Source organism: Phasianus colchicus, chromosome 6 (assembly GCF_987193195.1).
Source record: "Phasianus colchicus chromosome 6, bPhaCol1.hap1.1, whole genome shotgun sequence".
Lineage (NCBI taxonomy): Eukaryota > Metazoa > Chordata > Aves > Galliformes > Phasianidae > Phasianus > Phasianus colchicus.
In genome coordinates, this window is record NC_143441.1 from 15,079,661 (window position 1) to 15,101,863 (window position 22,203).

Below are 22,203 nucleotides of genomic sequence, written 5' to 3' on the forward strand. Positions count from 1 at the left end.
AGCCCGTCTCCTTCCGGGTCCGGCTCCCGCGTCACGTGACGCGTGTGTTGACTTCCCGGTCGCGTTCCGGGACTTCCCCGCGGCGGCGGAGGCCGGCAGCGCGACCGGGTCGGACCGGCGAGCGGAAGCGATGGGAGCACGAGGGAGCCCGAGCGGAGAGCGCGACGGCCGGCGCTGCCCCTACGCCGAGCTGAGCGGCCGCTGCTGACCGCCTGGCTGGCTCGAGCAGGGCCCAGAGAGGTTGGTGCTGGGGACGAAAGGCTCCTCGGGGGGGGATCATAGAATCGTAGAATGGCCTGGGCTGAAAAGGACAACAACGATCATCTAGTTTCAACCCCCCCTGCTGTGTGCAGGGTCGCCAACCGCCAGACCGGGCTGCCCGGAGCCACAAGGAGGTGGGAGTCGGCCTCGGGTGGGAGTTAAAGCTTGTCAGACAGCTGCCTGTAAAGCCGGCTGGGTTGTTGTGACGGTGGTTGTGTGGGGCCCTGGGCAGCATCGTCTGATGGGACGTCCCTGCACACGGGATGGGGGTTGGGGCTGGATCGGCTCTAAGGTCCCTTCCATCCCGGCTGTTCTGTGGCTTTGCTGGTGAACAGGGAGCACAGGAGATGAGCAAACTGATTCCTGGTGCGAGATGTGAAAACAGAAACGTGGCAAAATGCAGGAGCAGATGGGAATGCAGGCTTTGTGGGTTGTGTTGAGCCGGAAGAAGTAGAAATGAGTACTGGTGTAGCAGCACGTAACATTGTCAACTGTGGAGAAATTACAGCTTAAATTCCTCATGCTTCACCTGGCAGGGAAATTAATCTCCTTAAACAAGTCACTTTTCCACACCAGGCCTGAAGGGGCCATGACCAAGTGCTTGATGTAGAGCTCAGCAGCGCTGCCTGGGGCAGGGGCTTGGATCTTTGAGGTCCTTGAGGTCCCTTCCAGCACAAGCCATTCTTTTCTGTGATTCCAGTAACTTGTGGGTGTGGTGAGCAGGTCGGGCTGAAAGCTGTCCAGTGAGCAGAGCTTTGGCATTTCTTGGAGAATACTTTTGTTTCCTTTTCTGTCTCACACTGTGTGTGTGTGTGTGTGCAATGACATCAGCATACAGGGAGCCAACTCTGGAAAAGGCGGAGAGAGGACAGAACATTGTTATAGTAGTCTTCTCTGGGCTTTGGAGGTCAGCTGCTCCTCTGAGACAGAGGTTTCTGTGGACTAAGAGAAACATTTAATTTCCTGGATACTGGTGTGCTACTACTGCTAGCAATACCAGTTATTGGTATGTGTATGCTACAATTTTTTTCACAGAAATCAGAACTGGTACTACTTATAGCTCCTGAGATGATGTCCAATAGTTTTGTCTTTCATATATTGTGATGACCAGATGAGGCTGCACAGAGCAGAGTGGGATGACTGCTTCCATCATCTGAAGGCAGTGCTAGGCCATTAATAGTTGCATGGCATTCTTACTATAGAACATGGTAGATGATCATAAGATTTGACAACACATTCATGGAGGAAAAAATGATGTTTGGAAAGTATAAGTACTTGAATGTTGAAAGTCATCCACTTACAACTTCCTGTTAGCAAACTGCATTCAAATGATCACGGTTGTTCAAGGTGATGAAATGTAAACCTGAAAATGTTAGTGAATTACAGGATGACCAGGGGCTGTCAGTGCAATTCAGTTGAGCTCTCTTTTTATTGCTGCAACAGGTAGGGTGTTCCTGCTTTAGTTAATGCAGTTACACAAGCCTTTCACAATATCTTATATCTGAATGTGTGAACTTACCGAGTATGAATTTATCTGACAGTTCAATTGAGCAGGAAGAAACTTATGATTGGGTGCTAGTGCTTACTGCATGTTTTACAAATGATAACATTTTTGGAAAGCGAAAGCAAATCGACCAAACAACAACCAAAAAAAAAAAAAGCAACCTTCTTAGTTTACCAAAATGTTGGTGTGTTTGTTCTCTATAAACACTTTTAAATGGAAAGGGGGGAACACCAAAAAATGTCTATTAAAATAATAGATAATGTTAGTGTGAGAACACATAATTCTCTCAGTAAACTTTGAATATACTATGTTTGATGCTAGAAAAGTTCAATAGCCAAAACACATATTGCCCTTTCTGGTATTCCTCTGGCACTGTTGCTCCTGATGAATTTCAAGATTAATCTGATTGTTTAATAGACAGGATTATATGATGGAATGGCCTCAAATGTCAGAGGACAATATTAGAATACGACTCCATTTTCTTTTCCTTTTTTGATAGTTGACAGGGAAAATGGGGAGGGACAGTGCTCATGAAGAGGTAAACTGAATACATTATAGTGAGGGTGCATAGCATTTGTAAATTAGCAGTGAAGATAATGCCAGATGAAAACTATATTGCATCCAGGTGTGGAGTCTTCAGTACAGGAGAGGTGGGGACGTGTTGGAGTGCGCCCAGAGTAGGGCCACAGAAGTGATCCACAGGATGGAACACCTCCCCTACGAGGACAGGCTGAGAGAGCTGGGGCTGTTCAGTCTGGAGAAGAGAAGGCTGTGAGGTGACCTGAGAGTGGCCTTGCAGAGTCTAAAGGGGAGCTGTAAGAAAGAAGGGACTGACTCTTTAGCAGAATCTGTGGTGATGGAACAAGAGAAGTGGCTTCAAGCTCAAAGAAGGTAGATTTAGGTTAGATATAAGGAAAAATCTTTTTTCAGTGAGAGTGATGAGACACTGAAAAAGGTTGCCCAGTGATGTGGTTGATGCCCTATTCGTGGAGACTTTCAAGGTGAGGTTGGATCAGGACCTGGGCAACCTGATGAAGCTGTGCATGTCCTTGTTCACTGCAGGGGAGTTGGGCTAGATGGCCTTCTGAGGTCCCTTCCAACTCTATGGATTCTAAGATTCAGAGAAAGTAAAAATTATGGAGTGCTGTTGTTATAAAATAGGCTTTTTGTTATTTCTCTTGCTCTTGTGAGAATAGATGACTGTTTATTGTGGAAAGCTTGAGATTTGAAAAAATTTCCTATTGTTCCTGAAGAAATCTGGGTGTATGCTCAGGCAGATTTCATGACAGGTGAACTACAGTGATCTGGTTTGAGAGTGTACAGACAATAACTGCATTTCCTGAAGGCAGCAAAGTGAAAGTAATTGGAAGGTCTCACTTAGCTGACGTGGTTGTGAAGAGCATTGTGTGTGCTAAAACTGCAGAGCTGAGTCCTTGTCAGCATGAATTCTCAGGGAGGGCTGTGGACTTTGTCCATATGGGATGATAAGCAGTGGCCAATGCTAGCACCTACTGGAATGTGTGTTTGCGAAGGTTTTGTTTTAAAATTGGAGCAAGTGTCTGTTTAAAGAAAAAAACCCTGTTTCTGTAGAGCACACTGTTCAGGACTGGAATTGCAGAGAACTTGAGCTCTCAGATGTGAAATGATGGGTGCCTGATCTGATGGGTTGGCAACTCTGCCTATGGAAAGGAGTTGGAACTGAGTAAAATTTAAGGTCTATTCTGACCCAAGCCATTCTGTGATTTAAACTGCATTCATTTCCTCCTCTGTTATGGGGAGAAAACTAATCCACTTAATTAGTACTGTGAATACTCCATACTTATATTTCCATTTATTTTAGCCCTATTTAATGTGGTTGTCCTTACACTTCTTATTTTTGGTGTTTTTATTCTGATCTATACTTAATGTATTTTCATAGTTTGCATTCTGCAAGATCAAATTCATATTTGTTAATTTTCATTATTGAGCCTTCAGTATTTTGTCTTCCTTCCCTGTTATGATACGTGAGCATTAGTAGACTGTTACTAGATTGTGAATGTCCAGTCTTGACAACTGCTGTTTCAGGAAGCCTTGGAAGTAGTTTCATAGGGTTTTCTTCTGCAAACAAAACTTCAGAAGATGGTTAAAACATTTCATTTTGTCCTTACATGCCATTTTCCTGCAGAATGTTGATCACTTCGGGTGATCCCTTGTGGAGCCAGAAGTTGGACTTGATGATCCCCATGCGTCCCCTTCCAGCTCAGAGTGTTCTATGATTCTATGCTCAGGGGAATGGAAGTCTCGCATGTTGAAGCGTATCACATGCTGTGTGGAGTTTTGGTGCTAACTGCAGGAATTCTGCAGTTCTTTTGCTGGAAATCCTTTCAAAAGGAAAAACATTACTAACCTTCCTCAAATTAAGGTGGGGGCTGCAACACACTCATTCAGGGTTTCTGTGGATCAAATACATCTGTTGAATTCAATGTTTTATTTTTATGCCTGTGTGCACAAACACAGCCTTCTATATGAGGCAGAGTAAACCAGTACAAAGTCTGTACCGTACAGTATGGACTATACAGTACAAAGTCTGGAGGCTGTTCCTAATGCCATTGTGAAGCCAAACTCCTCAAGTCTGAGAGGTAAACAGAGTAGATCGGTTCAGACTCCCAGTGGCCTAGGAAAAGAAATCAGGAAAATACCATCTTTTTATTTTCTTTACTTTGACACTTGGAGATAGCTTGGAAACCACTCTGTTGTCCTTCAAAGCACAAAATGGGAATCTGTTTGAAACTAGGAAGAATTTCATGTAATTCTGCTTTTACTGTCTCTCCTCCAGTTCCAAGTATGAGGTTGGGGTTTCGAACTACAGAGTCCATGCAGTGCTCTGCTTGCTATTAGAGCCTTTGCATCCTGAAATTCAGGAAAGGTTCTTATTCTCAAAATACTTAACATGTTAAATCCTAAAGCTGTAATTGGGATTGTAAAGTTCCTTTAAAAATAGGCTGAGATGGACATCAATTCTAATCATAAACGTTAATAGCTTGATATTGCATATTACTTTAAATATTTTAATGGAAAATCTCCTGTGTTTACTGTTTACCATAGTGCAGGTTATCTCATGCACTGGAATTCCAGACAGCTCCAAATTCACTCAAGTGCTTTTTTGGTGACAGCTTTGTGGCATTTGCAGCAGTGCATACACGTGTAGCTTTGGGCTGGAGAAACCAAACAGAATAGAAGGCAGAGGTCTGTGCTGCCACTCAGCAAGCTGCTCTACCCTGCCAGATTCAGGGAGCCCTCACTTGTGGAATAACCTAATTATGTGTAGTGTATCAGGAGGCTCTTCTGTTACCCTCCTGCAGTTCATATTTTGTAAATAATTTAGTATAATAGTAGGGAAAACAAATTTTGATTCCTATATTTAAACAACAGAATGAAAGGCTAAGGCGAGGAATTTCCTACAGATATAATCCCATTTGTATTAAGTTTTGTTTTTAAGCATTGCTCTCCATTGATTAAACACTAAGAACTTTTTCTCCAGTTTTCTTCTTTCCCTGACAGCACAGCAAAGTTGTGTGAAAAGTTTCACAGTGACCTTCACAGAACTACTCATCTTACTGTTTAATAGCCAGGTTTATTCTTGTATGAGCTTGTATCTTGTTGTCCTTTGAATACAAGCTTAGCAGGCACAGGAGAAATAACTTTGAGATTTGTTTTGTGTGAGGTTTTTGTTTTTTCAGAAATGCACTTTTCTTAGTTTATTATTAGGTTTTGATAATTTATTTAGATATGTTTGGCAGTGCTGTTATAAATTTCTACTGCAACTTCTGTGTGCGCGTCTTCACGTTGTTGGCATGACTGCAGTGCTGATTTCATTGTATGCCTTGTAAAGCTGGAACAACTGCACTTTTTTGTTACTGTAGCAGTAAAATATGAAGTGTGGATATTATGGATACTTTCACTTTTCATTGTTTCTGTTGAGGTACATACAGTGCGGATATCTGGTGAGTTTCCATTCTTGACTGCAGCTGTTGAGCTTCCATTCCAGAGAAGTGTGAATTGATAACTTCAATAACCATTGAAGTTAATTGTCTAAAAATCCCACTGTTCCTTCGGAATATTCAACTTCGTGCATCCAAAATTTACGTGTTGTCTGATCTCTTCTTTAAGAGGATGGAAGAAATTGTCTTTCCCAGTCTCACAGGAGAACTTATGTATGGTGGAGGCTTTGTTTTCTCTTAGCATGCCATAAGAACAGTCAAAAATGTCTGTACCAGCTCTTTCTGAAATGTTAAACTTATGCACTGATGTAGAAAAGCATGTGTTTTAAACCCCTTTGAATGTTGTGGGGGTTGATTATCTGTACTGTGAATTGCTTCCAGTGCCGATTTAGAGAGGAATATCAGAAGTCTAGAGTTCAGCAATACTGTAAGCTAAATGAGATCTCTTAAGTGAAGATCAGTGTAACTAGTTCTTCTGCTGGGCGTTGCTTAAAGTCATGCCTGGATTTATAAAATATGTGTATATGCTGAGTTTGACTTACTTGGAAGGCTTGCTCTTTTAGAATTAACCAGCTGGTTTCATTATGTTCATTTCTTTCATTCCATCATTTATGTTAGCTTGCTATCTAATCAGGAACCAAAGGATTTGTTTGGGAGAGCGTAGGAAGTTACTTTTGATACTGTTAACATCTTTAATTTTCTTAAGGGTTGGGGGAAATGTGCTCAAATACTGTACAGTGTTCATTAATATGGCACGTAAAGGCAAGGAATCTTGGTAACTAAATCAGTAATGAGTGTATTGAGTGGCCTTGAACTTGTTTATGATAATGAATACCATTAAGGGAAATGCTGTTGGGACTTCTGCCTTAGAGCCTGGAGTCTAAGGTAGCATAGTTTGTGTTGTAACGAAAGCTCAGTGTAATGATTATTTACAATTTGTCATCCAGGTGGGTTGGGCTAGCGATGGTCTGATTGCCAGGTTGTTTTTTTTTACACACATGTTGAGATAAATCATGCCACTAAGTATGCTTTAATTCACATATTAAAGTTGTATTTTAAAACTTGGGAAATGTAAAATACTTGCTTTCAAGAACAGATCAAATTTGATACCTTCCTTTTGGTTCCCAAGAAGCATAATTGATTTCCTACAATTGTAACCTTATACTATAGTTCAGTACTGTCTTGCAAAAACTCTAGTTAGACATTGCTTTGATGTACATGTATTTGTTAACAAAGCTTATTGGATGATGTTACATTAATAAAAATGAGGAGCTCGTAAATCTGATGAATGCTCAAAATATTTGTATAATGTAAGAGTGAAAGATTTTTTTCTAAAATTATTTTAAGATATAAAATGGGTCTCAAGATTTTCTGTAGGATTAAGGTGAGATTCAAGATGAATTTGTCTTTGTGAAAATTTTACTCACATCTGTCTTTTTAAACAGGTGTCATGGAGGAGTTGGTGGAGGATGACATCTGTATTTTGAACCATGAAAAAGCAGACAACAGTCATAAGAGAGATGGGGAGATTCCTGTTTCAGCTTACAGTGGAGATGAGTCTGTTGCTTCACACTTTGCACTTGTCACTGCATACGAAGATATCAAGAAGCGGCTAAAGGAGACAGAGAAGGAGAATTCCTTTCTAAAGAAAAGAGTGAGAATTTTAGAAGAGAAGGTAAGAAAAAAGGCAATTACTGTCTTTATCGAGAAACAAATGGGCTGTTACCCGTTCTGAGTTTCAAATTTCAAAGTGTACAGAAACTCGAAGTTTGGTAAGGTACATATTCTATATGAATGCCTATATTTGGAAATACTTTTTCAGGGGGCAGAGAAATGTGAAGGGCAAAATGAGTAGTACGCATACTTTGAGGGCCAATATAAAAGTGAGGGGCAGAGATGCACTATTCTTATGATTTGGTTTCTCATTCATTCTTTAAATTAAGACCTAGAAGAGGAGATACTCAAGGTTGCTTTGGTTTTGTATTTGTCTTATAAAGCTCTTAATTTTTAAGGAAATATTTATAAATCCATCATGAACATCTGTGGCAGTTATACTAAATGCTTTCAAATGCCTTAATACTTTTAAAAGTATGTGCAGGAGAAACAATTAAAATGATAGTGTGATAGTCAAAACAAGAGCCTTCTACACAAGCAGGTGTGATTTGAACTTGGAAAAAATATGGTTAAGGAATTGTCAGTGTCAGTAATCGTGACTTGTGGATTGTTTTCAGTATGTAGCAGTGAGTTAGCAGGCACTATGTATGACTTGAGATACCAGAGTTCATAGATGGCTTTTGGTGTGCTTTCATGTTAGAAAAATAAATAAAAAATCATCCATATCAATTTATTCCAGTAATTTCTAATCTTAAAAAAAATGCAATTACTGGATTTTCTTTTTTATGTATAATAATTAAATCTTATTTCTCATCTCAAACTTGCAGCTGCTTGGCTCCCGTTTGGAGGAGGAATGCAGTTCAGTTGGACGTGAACAAGTCAATAAGGCATACCAAGCCTACCGAGAGGCCTGCATTGACAGAGATAATCTGAAAAGCAAACTGGATAAAATGGTATGCCTTTCTAACTAAGGATCTAAACAGGCAAATACAATATAGTTTGTAGATGTTATCTGTGAATGAATTTTTATCTGCTGATTATCTGAGGTAGTTGTTTTATCACTCTTTCAGGTGTACACTTGGTGATGCTATATGTTGGAGAAATAATACGTTAAGTATCTTCATTTTCATACAGGGCTAGACTAAAAAAAATCAAAGCAATATTTATTCGGTATTTAGGAAAAAAAAGTTGAATTGTCAGATGTGATAGAAGAAAATTTTGTTTCCTTCTCTGAAAATAGATGAAAGAAACTGCAGAATCCTTGAAAAACTTGAATGAACAGTTGCAGTCCAAAGAAGTAGAGCTCTTACAACTAAAAACTGAAGTGGAAACACAGCAAGGTACTCAGATACTCTGTCTTGGTATACGCTTTTTAGTGGTTATATTACAAACTAAGGGCATCAAGAATTTTAATTCTCTGCAGTGGTTAGGTAAAGAAGGTGAAATACTGTATTTTGAGTTTGTGTTGTCTTGTAAATGATGACATGCATGTTAAATTATCGAGAGACAAGGAGCTTCATGGTAAAGACCTGAGGCTATTTTGGCCAGTATTACACTGCTTAAATTGTATTACTTTCCAAGCATGTGATGTGCTATTTCTATTGCACGATTTTATGCAGTTGAACACTGGAGGTTTTCTTTCTGTTGTTCTGTCTTCTCTAACTAGCAATCTAAGACTGGTGAGATGCTAGGACCATCCTAGGTTGCTTCTTAATAGTAACTACCTGATTTTATTTCTGTCTAATAAAGACCTATTTAACTTCTACACTTTTCTTTTGATTGCATTTTTTGTTTTTTTCTGTTTGGAATTTCCTGAGATGCAAACATGGAAAAACATGGGTAAATTGTGCAACAGTATAAACAGGAGGAGAAGAGGCTCATGTTTTCAAAGCATTAGAAGAAGAGTGTAAATTGGTATATACCATGTATTTTTGTCATTAACTGATTTTTATATTTGCCCGGATTAGGCTGTCACACAGGGTATGGACTGGTTGAGGCGAAACCATACGTTTATGGGAGTTCTTGAGCTGGGACTAACATCTAGTTGTCTTTTTTTCCAGTTATGAAAAGTCTGAATTGTTGTACTCAGACCAGCTGGGAAATAGAGAAGCTGAACAGTGACCTGAAAGTGCACAGTCTGGAACAGGATCTAGAGAACCTCAAGCAAGAGTGCAATAGTCTCAGAAAGGAATTGCAGAAATATAAACAGAAGGTACTTTGATTTTTAAGTATTTTTTGTATGAATAGTTTTAATTTCATTACAGTATTACTTTGAATACCCTTTTCAAGCAAAATAAAGGGTAAATAAATAGATGCAAAGAATCTCATCCCTAGCACATGAAATAATTTAAGGCTCTGTCTGCATGAGGAAGTCTCAGCTTGCTGAATAATCTTTTAGGTCTGGCATATCTTCAAGGGTAATTGAGCCCAGTCTTTCACAGTTACAGGGGACAAAGCTGACACTGTAAGCTGATTGCCCTGAATGAGGTTACAGGTGAGAACTGGATTTGGTAGCTGGAGGTCTTACCTTGAGTTGTCCATAGGAAACAGGTGAAATAGAGGTCAAATAGGATCTGAATGTCTGAGGCTAGGAGAGACTGTCATAGTGCCTGAAGAAAATTAAGAATTGAAAGAACTTGAAAATCTGAAGTACTAGAAGAGCATGGAACTGGTTGTGCAAGTAGCTGAAAAGTGAGGGAACCAGTAAGACTGTTCAGTTGCTTTGTCTTACACCTAACCACTCATTCAGACATGGAGGCAAAGATTTGTTAAGCCTAAGATAGGATGATGAATTTAAGATGATAAAGCAGGAACTAATGTGGTGGAGTTGATAGTTTGCGTAAGAAAATTAAAGGAAGATCTGAGACAGAAAAGGCAAATACAGTTAAAGGTAAGTATCAGTGTCTGCTCTTTCCCTCTCTTGTTCACTTCTGTTCATCTTATGGACAGTAAAAAGGACCTACACAGAGGGAGAGGAGGGAATGGTTGTGGAAGAAGGATTGTTTGGAGAAAATGGCAAAAATAAAATTTTTTAACCAGTACATTTTCCATCAGGACTTGAAACAAAATACAGGTTTTCAGAATTTTGCTATTGCCTCTTTGATGCTCTTCTCCCCTGTTTTATGGGCAGGTGGCTGTTGTGAGGAGATCACTATATAATGTAGATGTGGTTAGGATCTCAAAAAAGAAACACTGTGTTACTCTGACAGTAATAAAATACAGTAAAGAAAATAGTTCAAAAGACACAAACTGGTGCATACTTAATACTTTACGTTTTATAGTGGCAGTCTCTGTGTCTCTGCAGTCACAATGAAATTATACAATAGGTTTAAAGGAGTTAAATGTGGTGCTTTCCATGATCATAAATGATTATGAAATTTTGTTTCACGTGGCATTTTTGAGTCATGTTCATGGTACATGAGACTTAGAAGTGGAATCCTTGCATGGTCATTATCCTGCTTTCTAATAGGATTTGTTTTAATCTGGAAATGTTTCTTTAGCTCTTTTTCTTATGGGCACATGTACATTACTACAAAAATCTACTTCTGAAGCAAATCTCCTAATCATCACTGCCTACTGTGCCTTGCATTATGGAGCAGCCTGGAGTGTGGGAGTTACATTCCTTTTTGATGGAACTAAGAAGATGCACCCCAGCTTCTTCTGGGTATTCAGAGACTAGACATAGTTAGTTTCAAGTAATGTACTTCTCCTTTGCTGCCCTCAAAGCACATACAGTTGGAGCATTGGATTCTCATCAGGACAAATCTCTAAAGATCTGCTGCTGTCAGCAGCTTACACAGACATGTACATACATCAGTTGTCTCAGTTTTAGTCTTTGTTCCACTAGGTGGAGGTAAAACATTACTTGGAAGATATGCAAGGTGTTTTGTTAATCTTCATTGCTATTGGTAGTTTTTAGCTAAATCTGGCATTATTTTAGATATTTTTAGTAACTTGTAAGCTTGGAAGGTTTACTTAAATTTCTGTGCAGTTTTAATGTCCTCAGGTAGTTTTACAGAAATGAAGATTGTAGATTTCAGTGCAAGCATTAATGTTCCTGGAGTCAACAGAGTAAAATAGCATTTGTGAGGAATACTAGACAGAACTCCAAAATAATGCTTATGCCAGCAGCTTTTGTTTTAGAGAATAAACAGAAGGAAAAAACTCTCTCTTTTAATATCATTTCTACTTGATCCTTTTAACTACTTAATATAGAAACCAAAAACATTTTCAAACGTAGGGTAATATAGTGCAACTGAGTTTTTGAACAACGAAATTGAATCTCTAATGAGCAGTAGGAAAGTCTTCAGAAGCAAAGAGGGGGAAAATTCTCAGGGGGAAATACAGAAATATAATGGTAATGACAGGTCAGCATTTTTTTCAAAATGAGGTGCTACTTTCCTTTTTAGTGTTTAAATTCATTAACATTTTCAGATGCTTTCTTTTCAAAGTAGATATACTTCCTATATTTTTTCTATGTAAATATTCTTGTTCAAGTTTTGCATTGTAGTTGATGCAATGTGTTATACATTATATTGACAAGTTTCTTGAAGCTTTAATGGATCGTCATAAAACCACAGTAACTGGTGCCAGATTCGTTACAGCTTTGGCTAGAAGGAATGGTAGAAAGGGAATGTGAATAAAAGGGTATGAGTGAGAACTAACCTCAGGTGAGAGTCTAATAGGAGCATAACTGCTGAAGCAAGACGTGTTTGATTTGTTAAACATTCCTCTTAACTTCCATGAGGCTGCTTGTATCACAGGTCACAAGAAGTGATGGAGGTTGGACAGGACCTCTGGAGATCATCTGGTCCAGCCCCCCTTGCTCAGTCAGTGACACCTAGAGATCAGGACCGTGAATTTGTGTTACAATTTCAAGCAGTCTTCAAATTGTGCTTTATGATAAAAATGTGTGGAACTGAATCTACACTGAAAGAGTTTGCTCTGATTTAAAGGTCTTTTTATACTGACACAAGGAAAGAAGACTAACTCATACCTAGACAGCAGACTTTTTGGAAGTCAGAAGTTTTTTGTCAAATCTTTCTCATCAAAGAAAAAGACAAATTCCAAGGACTCACCTGTAAGAGTAAATACTTAAAATATAGTGGTGGCTGATTTGAAGCACTTTGTCTAGTCATACAGAATCAGTGTGTTGTAATATTACCCATGCTGTTTTATTAATGAGTTCATGCGGTCTTGAATGAGGAATGCTTTTACGTAAGTAGATTGTTTAGGCATTTTAAGTGGAAATTCTTAGTAAAACTCTTTATGCTCACTTTGACAATTGCTGTAGCCAACACAAATGAAAACTACTTGTGATGTTTAATATTAGTTAACTTGTAGGTTTATTGCAGTGTTTTCCAATAGATTTGAGCTCATCAGTTAATTTTCTTTGCTTTCTTCATTCTGTTATGCAGGACCAGGACCAAGATGAAAATCTATTAAATGGAGACCTTCTTCAAAGGCAAGCTGTTCAGAGGTATGAAAATCAAGTGGCTTTCATGTTTTATACTTAGTTTACCAAGAGACAGTTAAATGAGTAGATATTTTTACAGCCTCTTCAAATGTGTTAATTCAAACAATATAATCTAATTTAAAGTCCAGGCAATACTCATTTAGAAAAACCATTGTCTTTTTTCCCCTCACTCTCTGTGAAGAAGAATGTTGTCTATGAAGTCCATAATGATGAAAATATTTACATCTTCAGACTCTTGTGAAATGAAAATTTCTCTTCAAGAAAATAAAACTCTCTCGGATTTAAAACTTAACTGTTTAATAATTTGTTCTGCCGAGGAGTTGGTAGATTATGTTCCAAGTCTCACTTCATTTTTCAAGAATTTCTTCATTCTCCGTATGAGGAAGTTTCTGTGTTTGCTTGTGTGGTGGCTTCATATTTCTTGCTAAGTACTGGAATATACATTTCTATTAGGAGCAGTGTTAAAGGGTTTTTTTTAACTGAGGTGCCATTATGTGAGCTACATAAAAAGAAATGCCAGGTAATTTTCCTGGTAATTACTAATGTAAGAGAAAGCATTGTTCTTATTTTACAGCCATTTAAATAAGGAAAACTTGTGCTTATGATAGTGTCCTCTGTTCAGTATGTGTGCCATGTTGGAAAGTACATAGACCACAGAATCTGAATCTTAGAGATTGAAAGAGACCTGGAGATCATCCAGTCCAACTCCTGTTGCTAAAACAGGTTCCCTAGAGTAGATTACACAGGAAAGCACCTAGCTGGGTTTTGAATATCTCCACAGAAAGAGATTCCACGTCCTCTCAGGGCAGCCTGTTCCACTGCTCTGTCAGCATCACAGTAAGCAAGTTTTTCCTTGTTTGTATGGAACTTACTATGTTCCATTGGCTCTTGTTCTGCTGGGCCCTTGTTCAACTGAAAAGAGCCTGGCCCCGACCTCTTGTCTTCTGCCCTTTTAGATATTTATAAGCATTGATAAGATGCCACCTCAGTCTTCACCAGTCTCAACAGTCCCATGTCTCAGCCATTCCTAATAAGGTACATGCTTCAGGCCTCACACCATTTTTGTGGTCCTCCTTTGCACTCTCTGGAAGTTCCCTGGAACCGAGGAGTCCAGAACTGGACATGGTAATACCTTTTAACTCTATATGCAAACAAACAGTTCATGACTGCCTGGAAGTTTCAAGATATTCTGCCTCAAATATAAATGACATACTACATCCATCTCTTATACCCAGTTACAACTATTCATGTACTTCCCCAGTTTTCCACAAGAGGGTAGAGTATTCCCTCCTAATGTCAGACTGTTTAGAAGAATATCATCTTGCTTATTGGGCTACTGAAGAGATGAGAGAGGAAATCAGTCTCTGAGAAAGAACACTGTAGTGTTCTGTAGATACTACTTTCATATGTTCTCTGGTGAAATTATGATAACACTACACACTATGCCATTTGCACTCTCACTTTCTCTTGTGGTTTCTGTGGAGCTTCATAGTCTTACATGTCTAAAAAGGTGTTAGTTCAAGGTAAAAAGGTTCTCTCTTTGTTCCTACAAAGAAAATTTATTTCAAGAAATCACATTCAGGTGGCAGCTGTCAGAATTCACATATGTACAGCATAGTGTTTATTGTAATGTGATATACACAATGAGCATGTAGTGCTTTTGGAATACGTAAGTCCATCTGAAAATCTGCGGGGTAAAGAAAAAAGAAAAGAGAAAACCCTGAAAAAACTCCTATGTGAAACATATGTTTCAGCAAGCAATCACAATGTTTGAGGGATAGAAGTTTTTGCAGTTTGTTAACTTTGTGGAAAGTGGTTATTTCATATTTGTCAGCAGCCATCTAATACATCTTTAAATTTTCAGTTTGCAAACCTAGTTTACTGTACATCGAGTTAAGATTTTAGAACCACTATATATAATATCTTTTAATTTTTTAAGGTGATTAATTCTTATGAGTTTCAGGCTGGGGACTGTTGGCAAAATATTGGAAATATGTTTCTGAGAGGTGCACAATTCATACATTCTTTTGCTTTTACTCTAGTAATAAGAATAATGAAAAAAGAAGGGAAGAGAAGATCATTGTGATTAAATTCAGCTGTGTTTTAAAAAATCCAGCTTTGTATTAAAAGAAGAGCAAGAACAAAAAAAGTTTGTGGATAGAAGTTCTTGCTTTCCCTTAAAGTGTAGAGTGGACAGAACACACAAGCACATACAGGAAGAGAAATTATAATAGTCAAAGTTTATATTATGTGTTTGAAGGCAGTACAGGGTAAACATCCAAACGCCTGGAAGTCCTTTTTTATCAATCTTTGCAGTGAGGTTCTAGGTCATCCCTTTGCAAGATCCTTTAAGGAGCTGAACTTACATTGAAAATTCCTTCCAGATGTGCTGTTCTATACTTACCAGTTTTATGTACAAATATAGTTAAGCATTGGACAGTTTTGATATAACTGATGTTTGTTCTTATTTTTGAGGCTTTTTAAAATGTGATTTTTTTTTTTTTTATTAAACATTCAGTGCCAAAAGGATTCTGCAGTTAAAGGCCTGAGGTTTCGTTAAACTTAAAGTATAATGATGGATTTTGTGGATTTCTGTTCATCTGTTCATCTTCACTTTCTTACTAGCTAATTATTTTAAATGTCAGCATTGGAACAATGCTATTGTTACTAAATATTTCCTATTGTTTCCTATAGATAATAGATATGAGTCTCTAATTTTTATCCTTTCTGATAAAGCAGTATATTAATATAAATTAGGTGACTTGAATCAAAAACGCTGCTGAATTATTTTAGTTTGATCTGTGTGTGTGTGCACTCTCTGTATCTCTGTTATTGAGTCTGAAATCATTATACAGAAATGAATGGTGTAAAAACCCCAATATCCATTTTTGATTGAATGTTTAACTTGGCCAGGATCACAACCTATGATGGTATGTAAGGTCATTTGTCAAAAGTCATTCAGAGTTAATAGTCTACTTTTGCAATTGTGTTCATTTAATAGGTAATGTATATATCATTTAATGTATGTATTTATAAAGGTTATAATATACAAAGTTTGTTCACTTCATGGTAATCATCAGAAGTGCTTGGTTCCTTTTGAATTCCGGTGCTCTAGTAAAATAAGCAATATATGTCAGGCAAAGCCAATTAACAGCTAATGTTCAGTGAGCCTTGGAAATGTTAGTAAGTATGGGGGTGCTCCTGAGATGGCAAGTGTTTAATGTTGAATTTCTTTTTGTTTTGAAAGTGTGCAGCAAGCATACTGGGAACTGAAGAGAGAAATGTCTAATTTGCAGCTAGTGACTGAAGTGCAATCTGAGGTTCTACGAAAATTGAAAACAAACATAACAGCGACCAAGAAAGGCAAGTCAGTGTTTGCAGTAGCAGACCTTACAAAAACAAATCGTAGATCCAAGCTGTACCATTTTAAAAAGAAGCTAGCTATCATATCTTATCAGAATCTCATCAATTGAAGTTGATAAGCTAGGCTATATTATGGTTCCAGCCTAGCCATTTTCTGCTTTTGCTTCTGTCTTATACTGGTCAACTTCACACATAAAGGTGTTGCTGATGTGTTTTTCCTTCAGTACTGTATTCTGTTCCCCTTGTGGCTTTTTTCTCAGTCAAGTGTTGCTTGTGTGCACAAGGCTGAGGTGTTAAGTTTACTTGTATTTGACCTTTTACCACAACTACTTCAGATTAAAAAATATATATATTTCAACTGCTGTCTTATTTTCCGAGTTTAGCATTTTCCCGATATAGTATTAGTTTGGCAGCATATTACATGTCAACAGACTGAAATTCTATTATGTTTGTATATTTTGTTAGCATTCTGAAAAGTTGCACTTCCTAGCAAACTGCTGTGCAAGGTTACTTTTTCTGACTGATAATACAAAACTGTCTTATTTCTGCTGCTACCTTGCAAACAGTTTAGGGGAGAATAATTTCTGTGAGCAGTTTATCAGGTGTTTTTTTATTTCATGTATATGTTTCTCTTGAGCCAAATGCTTTACAGGAAGGTTCTTATTTATTGAGGCATGACTTATCAGTCTATGAGATTATCTCAGTGTTTCTCCCTTGCTTGAGTTGTGGTATTTACTGAGTTCAGAATACAGAAGATGCTGATCAGAGAAACTGAACTTGGTTACAGTACTTGTGTCACAGTCTTGAGTGTCCCTTTTCTGTTTCTAAAGAGCTTTGGGCTCAATGACCCAAAAACAGGATTCACCTCCAGGTAAATGGCTGGCTGACTTATCTGTGGCCCACAGTGATTAATGATAATTCTCTGGTACTTGGCTGATAAATTGTTAACATTTTCAGAAGTGTGTAAGAGTAGGTGGACAGCTTTAGTGGAAATGAAAACTTTTTTTTATGCGTTGCTCATAAACGTAATGTAGATACATCTATGCTGGTATTTGTAGAAAAACATTGGCTTATGCTGAGCAGGGGTAGAATTTGCTTAAAACATCTTTGTAGTGCTAGGTATTTTATCATAAACAAACCACTTGCTGCTATTAGAATATATATTAGGGATGAGAGAAGCTTTATATTATTTATTTTTTCTGATCATCATCTTTGAAGGTGTTAAGTGTGCAGAACACAGTTCATTGCTGTGTTTTTGATGTTAACATTCAGATTCTAATTGCCTCCCTACATAATTAAGAGCTAACATCAACTAATGTGAATGTGTTTCTGCTGATGGATTTTTGTTATGTTTTTGAAGGCCTTTTCTACAAAGCATGTAAAGCTCAGCCTTTATTTTTGCCCACTGCTTGCAGAGTACCTGATAGAAGGTATAACATGAGCAGATTTAAGATTAAAAAAACCTGAAGTTTCTCCCCTGCTGAGTAATGTGTCCATTGAAGTGTTTCAGGTATCTCAAAAAATTGATAGTGTAGAGGGATCTTCACAGAACTTCTCAAAGGTACCAGCTGTGAGTTGGTATGTTGGTCACTGCTACAGTACACTCTGTAATCTGCTTGCAGCGTAGGAAAAAATTGTGGTCATGTTTTTGCTTCCCTGTCAAAGATTCTCATCTCTGTTCTTTGCCGGTTATGAGGCTACTCTTTAATTTGAACACTGCAGATATTTAATTTTGAATTGTCCTAATCTAAGGGATCATCAGAAGTAAGTTTTTGCAACTATTGCACTCATGGAATAGCGTAATGCTCTAATGCTACAGAATTTTGAATGTGGCTGTGCCACTTCAAACAGCCAAAGTATCTGAAAAATTAACATAGATGGTCCACAGAGTAAAACCTATTTTGTCTATAAATATTAATGATTACTACCATTTTTCAACTGATGAAGTACTGCAGTAGTACTTGAAATGTGCTACAGTAGATTCCATTCTCCTTAAGCTTCTAAAGGTTACCGAAATTTGAATGGCCTTTTAGACCTGCCAGGATGAAGAGGCTAAATCCAATTTATCACCATCTCTTTCAGATACAGTGTCTCTACTGTTGGCAAGTGCCTTTGGCTGACATTTGCAAGTTGAGTAACATCCTTTAATTTTTAGTGACAAGTTGCAGTTGCATACTTTGACCAAGATAGTGGCTCTTATTTTCGTTCTTTCAAGAACTGAAAATACAAATCACAGTTCGTACTCCAAATTCATAACTATTCAGGAAAACTACCTGTGATTTTCTTCAACTATAGGAATCAATTATCTACTCCACTGAGGTAGCACTACAAAAACATGACCTGAGCATTTTCATCTGTCTGAATAGACGGATGTGTATTGTTACAACTCTTTCATTTCAGGTAAACGCTGTCCTATTTCAAAATCTTTCCCTTTCTAATGTAGTTAAAAACTTGACTGGAATGTCAGATGACTGAGCGTTGCAGTCTGTGGCTTTACTTTCAAAAGTCAGACAATACTGGAGTACAGGGAACCTATGAACATGCATTTCCTTCTTCTGCTTCATGGACTGGGAGAATTCAGGTTCTTGGCAGCCTGAGAACACGACTTGTTAAAAGAATCAGTAAAGTAGGAAGAAGTGTCCTCCTGTGTAAGCAATATTCTGAATCTGGTAAATTTTTCCAAGTGCATGGAAGTCCTCTGTTTCAGCATTTATTCCAGTCTTGTCAAAAAAATTATTCAGTCCACCGGTGTTGAAGTGGGGAATGGGAGTTGGTGTTGGGTATATTTAGACATTGTGATTTGAGGATCTCTGGTTCATCTTGCAAACTCTGATTGAATAAGTTAGTATATTCAGTTTGTGACATTTAATTAGTATTTACTAAATCAAAAGATGATTTGAAAATCTGTAGGTTGACAACCTGGGCTTTAACATACTTGCTACACTGTTGTACGTTTTAGAGTATATGAAAAATGCAGTAAGTAATCCAGTGTAATTTAAAAACCTTTTAAAATCTTTTTCAGCTGCCTCTTCTGTACCAGTACAGTGTCTTGAGTTGGAGAATATTACAAAGCAGAACCTGATGTCTGGGGTGGTGTATAAAAAACTCTCACAAAGTGATAAAGTACACTGCAATGCTGCACCACCCCCTCTGCCAGGAAATGTGGAAATTCCATCTGAAAGGGTCATTCTACAAGCATGGACAGATGAGAGACCCATTCCAGTTGATGGTAAAACATTTCAGGAACACCATTCTTATGGAAAGAGCTCTCTGGAAGATAATTCCTGGGTATTCCCAAGTCCTCCAAAACCTAATGAGAATGTGTTTTGGGAAACAAATAAGATTTTGTCAAACTGTCCAGCAGATTACCTGGATCAGTGTAATCAAAATTGTCTGCACAAGAACTAAGCAATTTTTAGAATGAACTGTGGCATTCTAGAATGATTCTGAATAGGCACCTTACTGCTTGAACTTTTGAAGAGGTATTTAAATTGGTTGAAGTGGGGTTTTTTTTGTGTTTTTGTTTTTTTAATATTCTGTTTCTAAAACAGAAAACCCTGTCTTCCTCTGCTGTAAATCAGGAGCAAGTTCCTTGAAGTTAAAGCTCTGGTATAATGTGAATGAATCTAGCATGGGGCTTAGACAGTCTTTATTGCAAATGGCATCTGTTTCCAAAAGATTACAGCAAATAGTTCTTGAAATAAAAAAAAATTTCATTCTGTATTTGTTTGCTATTTGTATGTTTTCAAGAAGATATTTGGTGGTGTTCAACTTGTAACAGTTCTTAGCTTGTTTTTGTCAGGTTTGTTTTGCAGATTAAGATACTAAATGAAGACTGGATTATCTCCCTCTCTCAACTAACTTTCTTACTCCTATGGTTTAGAAATGCTTTTTTATGTGATTTTCATCAAAAAGATGAGATTTTTGTTAAAATTTATTTATGTGAGATAGTGGCAAGGGAAGAATCACTTGTAGGCTATCCTGTTTAGGTCACAAGTTTGGGGCATTATGAGTTAAAAAGGATTGTAAGTAACACTGCTGAATGCAGTGATTCCTAACAGCTCCATTCCCCCTGCGTATTCTGGCTGTGGGAAACTGCCTGAGTTCTGCACACAGTGTTACCTGCCACAGAATCATCCTATTCACGGTGCAGTTATCCTTCCGTGCCTCCTTTGCACACCACCAGAACCTTGACTTTTTATTTGTGTGGTTGTTAAAGCTACTAATTTTTCTTTTATTAAAGAAATAAAGCCTTAATTTAATTGGACTATGTGTTGATAGAATAATTGTTTTGGTATCCTTAGTACTCCATTGAGAACTGAAGTTACTAGATCATGACTGTCTGCTCTGTAGATTGTATGTCCTAGTACTCTTCTGGGGGTTTCATCTTAAGGCTAAGAACTGTTTTTAGACAAATACTATTTATGCCTTGTTTTTTAGAAACTTTTGCTCCTCTATCTGAGTTTAGTACAACAAGGTTTAGTAAATGATTTGACTGCTCAATACTTTGCAGGAAAATGCTTTGTATTTTAGATCTATGAAGCTTTTAACCTATAATGAGTGGGAAGGTGGTACTAAAGATGTTATTTACAGATTTGTGTGGGGATTTCAGTATTCAACTTCACAGGTCCTACTTAAGATCAGTGTGATTGAAAAAAAATAATAATTCCATAGGTGTTTAGTAGCAAATTACTTAAAATTGCCTGAAAAAGCATGAGGAAGCTATGACTATGGAATAACCATTGTAATGACAGGCTGTAAAGGTATTACTTAGGCAATTGCTACAGGATCTGTGTGGTTCCAGTCACTTCCTTCCCTGTGGAATAAATGCTTCACATGATGCCCATCTTCTCCTGTTTCAGTTTGTCTATTAAAGTTGAAAGAATGCCTTTCAGATATCTTCTACTGTATTAGTGAACAGCATACATAAATAATGTTTCCCGTTCACCAGATACTGGTTTTTTATCTTTCTATTATCTTGCTCACGTATAGTGGCTTGTCTGTGATTAATGGAAATGGTATCAGATGCTGGAATTTATTCTGACCAATGAACACATCTGACTCAGGGGAGCACAATCTCTTGGAAAGTAATAGAACAAAAGCCAATATGCATAAAACAAACCCAAGTCACTAGGCTTTATCTGACAGAACCAACTACCTGTGTAATAACAAAGCAGCAGGAAGCATTTCTCATGTGGCTGCAAAAAGTACGCAGTGTCTGTTTCCAATGTAGCTTGTTTCTTGGGGTTCCCCCAGCCTGTCTTCATGGAGATTTTTGATTTTAAGTGACATATTATTCTGCAGCCATCAACATGAGCACTTTTTGATTTCTGCAATGAAGGAATTCTGTGTAAGATTTTGAAATAAATTTATTTTTGATTGAAATTGATTTAACTTACAAATCTTTTCTAGTAAAAAAGTGTTCAGTGTAAAAACTTTTTACTTGGCTTCAAACACTTGATTTTATATAAAGGCCATTCCAAATGTGAAGGAATTAATTTCACATTGGTTCTCTTCTATTCAGGAATAAAACAGCCCACTGAATACTTTGTTGCATTGTGGGAGATGTGTTATCTGATGCTGGAAACTGAAGGACTTAATTACTTTTAGCTGCATTACATTATTGGGGTTCCACTGCTGTGTCAAAAGGTGCCCCAGCATCCTGTGGCAGCACAACTTAAAAATGAGGCTTTGCTGAGTGATGTGAAAGAATTACCAGGCTTTGCTTCCAGCTCCTGCTGGAGAAGGGGCTAGGAAAGAAAGGGATGTTTGCTGAGAGGAACTTGAGAAGTGCTGACATCTGAAAGAGGAGGGTGAGATTACAGAGCTTACTTTAGGCTGTATTTCCAACATGGTCACTCATTGCTGTGGTGAAACTTTAACATTTGAAAGTAAGCCCCCAGATCTGAAGTCACATGGGAGCTAGCTCACATGAGAAGCACCTGTTTGTCTGAAGCACTTTTCCATCTTGAGTCAAAATTTGATTGTCATTTAATCCAAGCCAC

At 37.8% G+C, this 22,203-nt stretch overlaps 1 protein-coding gene across 1 annotated transcript; it reads left to right on the forward strand.

The window, feature by feature from the left end:
• Positions 1-44: 44 nt before the first annotated feature.
• On the forward strand, positions 45-21,150 carry AZI2 (5-azacytidine induced 2). The gene is made up of 8 exons (XM_031590248.2): positions 45-240; positions 7,191-7,420; positions 8,187-8,312; positions 8,600-8,699; positions 9,420-9,571; positions 12,777-12,838; positions 16,083-16,198; positions 19,221-21,150. Exons 2-8 carry the CDS (start codon positions 7,196-7,198, stop codon positions 19,604-19,606), a joined length of 1,167 nt encoding a protein of 388 aa, XP_031446108.1. The 5' UTR covers positions 45-240; positions 7,191-7,195; the 3' UTR covers positions 19,607-21,150.
• Positions 21,151-22,203: the final 1,053 nt, after the last annotated feature.